Below are 5,000 nucleotides of genomic sequence, written 5' to 3'. Positions count from 1 at the left end.
AGGCTCCTCTTCCCTAACTTGTGGTCCTCTCATGGCAGCAGCAGAAGCAAGGGGAGCTCAAGCAGAAGCAGCACCTGGTGACCAACAGGGTCCCCAGCGCCCACCTCATCACCAACAGGACGCCCAAGGCGCTCCCCGTCCTCACTAGTGAGCAACCAAAGGAGGGGAAGAAGGTCAAGAATGGCACCAAGGTACAGGAGTTCTTGCGACCTTCCTGAACACCACCATCGTGTGTTGCTGCTCTGCTTGTGATGCCTTCTTGGACACATTATTTTTCTTAGGTGTCACTTTTCATTACATTTCCCAGTGTAAATTCTTTTTTTTCCAGATGATAATAATGTTTGGGCTTGTGTGTTTCACCATAACTGGCTATTTTCCATGCTTGCAGACTATGTTTGTTCTTCTGCCCTGGAACCTGTATCTTTCAGAAACTCATTCACATTGTGTGTGTTTTTTTCCAATTTCGTTTTTTTTCAGCTGCAGTTAAATGAGAATTGTTTCTTTGTCCCTTGTGTAGGTAATCAATATTCTGTGCTCAGCATCGTTAGCTAATGGTTAACAATGCTAGAGGTCTCCTTGAGTAAGATCTCAATACACTAGATACTACACAAATGTAGATCTTATATTCCTTTACGTCTGTCTACTGTTATGTTTGTAAAATACTTTGCTTTAGGACTTATGACACTTTTCCTTTTAGAAATAGTTCTGTCACCCTTTCTTCCTTTTAGAAATAGTATTAGACTCATATCGCATTGCTAATGTGTTTGTGTTCTGCACAATAATGAGATTACGTCTCTAAAAATGGTATTGTATCTGTATCTTAAAAGTGATATGCATATTTTCCTATATACCAACCTTTTCTCTCTCTGTTTTGACAGGATGGCATCCCAATGGAATCTGAGCGACTGATCCATGTCACCCCCCGCCCCCCCAAGGTCCACAAAGTGAACAAGAACCACCACAAGTCTTCACAGGCCACAGCTGCAGTCACTCCTTCCCCCTTCTCACACTCAAGCAGCCCTGCTGCTAAGCCCAAGGCCCACAAGCCACCCAAAAAATACAGCCCCAAGAAGCACGGCTGGAAGAAGTCCCTGCGCAAGGAGAAGGGCAAGGACAAGTCTAAGGACAAGGCCAAGGAGAAGAGGGAGAGGCGAGAAAAGAGGAACAAGGCCCTCCATCGCGCCGTTGTTGCTAGGAAGCTGTGAATCGACAGCCACAGATCCAAACACAAACAAAGGAGAATGAAGTCCTTGATGCACAAACAAAGAAATTCCTCGCTCTCTCACCAGATGAGGAAATGAGTGAAACAAATGCTAGACTAACAAATTCTAAAAGATCCTTCGCTCTTTTCAATCTTGCGAGCATGAATAGAATAAGAAAAATAGATGCCTTTTAGAGGTATCAGTGTTTTCTTAGTATAGTCATGGTAAATATATCAATGTATGTTTAATTGTTTCACCATAAATGTATGATATTAAGTGAGAAATCCCAGGATGTATTATCACAGTAACCAAACAGCAATCACCATGACTTTACAATACTGTAAGTGCTACATGAATAATTCTCTTGCTCAATTCTCCTTTGAACTAAATCTAAAAAATATTACATAGATTGATCATCTATGTGAAGGAATAACAACATATATATGTGACTAAGAAACAATTAACAAAAACAAAGAGATAGATAATTATTCAACTAAATAATAATCTGATTGATGCACACATGACAGGACCAAATTTCAGAGCAGGATTCCAAAAAAGCATGAATTTCTATTGACTTCAAGATAACTTTTATTTACCTCCTTAAGGGGCAATATGTATATAATCTAGCGCTTTGATCAATTCCTTTGTAATGAACACCTTTCAAATTGTGCAACCTGCTTAATGAGTCACTTTCTTAAGTCACCATCTCCTTGGTCATTTTACTGTCATGCATAGCTGTAGTAAAAAGGCAAGTATAAAAATATTAAATTAAACAACGTACCTTTAAAACAAATGTTCTTTACGAGGTTCAGGGCAATAGGGAAATGATAAGGAGTTGATCTCTTCCTTGAGTGAACAGAGTTAGATGTAAGATAGTCAAAAGGTCTATGGTCCCAGAATATCTTCAGGAGAAATTGGCACAATTTCTTTTTTTCCCTTTGATGTTTCAGACATGGATAAGTTTTGTGAGAGGTTATCCTTCCTTTATCTTTTGTTAGCTAGTAACTAAGATATCCTTCCATTCACTGGATTATGATCAACAGAAGTACACTCTAGAATAAATATGGAAAAAACATTCCAACACTGTGACGGCAAAAGACACACAAACAAAGAAAAAAATATCCTCTTGCTCTTCACATATTCCTTGTGAACTTGTAAGCTTCTACATATACTATAATAAGTAAAAACAGATAGACATTGTCAGAATGAAAACAACCTACATGTTTTTAATTTGTTCAAAATTAGTTTAGAATTTAGACATGTTACAAGTGTCCTGTATGGTAACTTAGGTTCATCACTCATTAGACCTGTGCCATACTTAAATACATTTTCAGCCCTTATTCTTAGACAAATGCTTGAGTTATAGTGTACATAGGACCTACCAAATATACAAGTCTGTAGATTTAGAGAGAGATGTCAAATTCCCTAAAATCTTAGATGAAATTCAAAATCCGACAAGTTTTGTGAAAAAATAGGTATTTTCTCTTATGTACTATAGCTCCCAGTGTTCTGTCCCTCTGTATATTATAAACTGATGTAAAGTACCAAGAGAACATATATACTTATAAGATTCATCTTGACAGTGAATATTCTTTTACTCTTGTCCTAACCTCAACATGGACAACATATAGGTTAAGCCTACCATTTACATCAGTTTATTTAATCATCAAAATGGCAGCACAGATGCATACTGGCAGCAACTTGATCTATGTCATTGTAGCTCCAATGAATCTGCGACCCTGCTACTTCATACTTATTCAGTGCTACCCTATAAAGTACTTAATTGGAGATAAAAAAATCATCAAAAGTCAATAATGCTATACAGCATCAAGAATTTCTGGTGGGTTAAGTCCCCTACACAGCATATGGTTGATACAGAAGAGCTGTTAAGAAATGCATCTCGTATGGATTGAGCATTCAATCAGAAATGTCCTTTTGGTAAATTCCTTCAATTTACAATAGAACCTGAGGCAGTGCATCTGGTGATGTGATGGAAGAAGAGAAAACAACAACAACAGCATTGGGTATTTTTATGATGCTTTACAACAAGAAAACAAGGATCTTACATTATAGTTTTTACCTGTGGATTTATATGTCAATCAAATAATCTGGAGAATTAAACACTTCCCATTCATTCTTTGTCTAACTCACTTTTAGCCTGTGGTATTATTACAAATTTTTGGCGTAAAATGTTCTTGTTGTGCTATTCATGTCTGCCTAGACTTTGAAGTCTGTTTGATAGAATACACAGATACTCCAAAGTGGTGTAAACTTTTTACTTAACCTTTTCATCGTTGAAAACAAGCAAACAATCCAAGCAACAACAAACCTATTTATGAAGCCAATTTCCTATACTGAAGGTCAGCTGCAAAGAAGGATGACAACCTACTACAATTTGCTAAACTGCTGGGTATATCGTAGACACTTCAAGGTTGGGTTAAAAGTTTGGGCTTTGGTTTATCGTAATGCATTCAGTAGAAGCCAGTGTTTTAAAAGCTCCTAACTAGTTTTGGCATAACACACAAAAAAGAGAAGGAAAAAAAAAAAAGATTTGTATTTACATCAATTAGTGATGATATGTCAAACCTTTGGAGCAATAAAGTGTCTTTCATTATTACTGTGTTATTACACCTTAAGAGGAGAAAAACATAAAGGAAAAGAAAATGGCAAGCTCAAAGGAAAGAAAAATGAATGATCATCATATGTACAAAAATAAATACAAAAAAGTCCAGATCTAAATAAATAAACAAACCAAAACTAAAGTTAATATAAAAATAACAGAGCAATATTCAACAAAGATTTTACAGATTTCATCTCCTCCTCAATTTGGCTTTAAATAAGTCATAAGACATAAACAAAATACAATTTAAAAACTTAAATACAAATATTAAAATGCATGGAAGTTCTTTCCTGTCTTAAGGAAATACAACTTTATCAAAAATGCATTTACTCTAGTAACTTACAATTTCTGCAAATCCAAAATGCATTTCGTAGATTATGAAAATTTGCAAATCCAAAATGCATTTCATAGATTATGAAAATTATCGCAAGCAAAAAAGCTTCTAGTACATTGTATATCAAATCATACTTTAGTAGGAAGCAATAATGCTGAAACACCAATAAATTCAATGTAATCCTTTTATTTGGTTTAAAACATCATTAGATCTACAAACACAAGTCCTCTTCACTGTTGCAGATAAAGGAGATGGAAGAAGTTTAAGAAAAGTCAACCAATACAACTACCCAACCTAAAATAGCAATAGAAAAATATCCCACATTTGCCACAATTATGAATTTCATTCAGCCAAAATCCCAACAGAAGATATGCAGCATTACAAAGGCATTTAGTTGCAGCTTCTGTAATGACCCACAAAATACAAAAGAAAAACTCATGAGGGCCAGAACCCTTCCAAATATCCCAATATCCCCATAGGAAGAAGAAAACATGAATAGAGGGAGAAGGTACAGTATCTTGCAGTATTACCAAAGATCTCTTCAAAAGTACTGTACTCACCTCCTGTAGTCTGGGGATGTCTGTGATGGGCTCTGGGACAGAACGCAGGTAGGAAAATATCTCCATGTAGTCACATCTTTCCATGACTCCATCTTCGCATAGCTTGAATATGGCTAATGCATAACGGAACAGAACCTATGGAAGGAAAATTTAGGATGTATACATGGGCCTTGGTTTATAACTGCTTACAAAAAGGACTCAAAAAAAAATGAAACAAAACTACTGTTAACTATTTGAACAGACATCTACTCTTCTCCTGTGAGATTCCCCTCTCTCCAGGTAAA

At 36.1% G+C, this 5,000-nt stretch overlaps 2 protein-coding genes across 7 annotated transcripts in view; one reads left to right on the top strand and one right to left on the bottom strand.

Annotated features, from left to right (window-relative positions):
• Nucleotides 1–3,816, top strand: part of LOC113809894 (splicing regulatory glutamine/lysine-rich protein 1) — a 263,951-nt gene extending 260,135 nt beyond the window's left edge. Inside the window, exons 4-5 of one of the 3 annotated variants that reach the window (XM_070116188.1) lie at nucleotides 42–191; nucleotides 879–3,816. In XM_070116188.1, the coding sequence (XP_069972289.1) occupies nucleotides 42–191; nucleotides 879–1,205 (477 nt within the window). In that variant the 3' untranslated portion in view covers nucleotides 1,206–3,816. Of the gene's footprint in view, nucleotides 1–38; nucleotides 192–878 lie in introns of all 3 variants that reach the window. The other 2 variants (XM_070116187.1, XM_070116189.1) reach the window with 2 other exon arrangements.
• LOC113810261 (TBC1 domain family member 2B) overlaps nucleotides 1–5,000 on the bottom strand; it is a 332,652-nt gene that overhangs the window by 297,520 nt on the left and 30,132 nt on the right. For all 4 annotated transcript variants that reach the window (XM_070116182.1, XM_070116183.1, XM_070116184.1 and 1 more), the window contains exon 15: nucleotides 4,717–4,851. In XM_070116182.1, coding sequence (XP_069972283.1) covers nucleotides 4,717–4,851 — 135 coding nt within the window. The remainder of the gene's footprint in view (nucleotides 1–4,716; nucleotides 4,852–5,000) is intronic.

The sequence above is a fragment of the Penaeus vannamei genome, chromosome 38 (assembly GCF_042767895.1).
Source record: "Penaeus vannamei isolate JL-2024 chromosome 38, ASM4276789v1, whole genome shotgun sequence".
NCBI classification, from domain to species: domain Eukaryota; kingdom Metazoa; phylum Arthropoda; class Malacostraca; order Decapoda; family Penaeidae; genus Penaeus; species Penaeus vannamei.
This window is presented reverse-complemented; position numbering and strand designations above follow the sequence as displayed.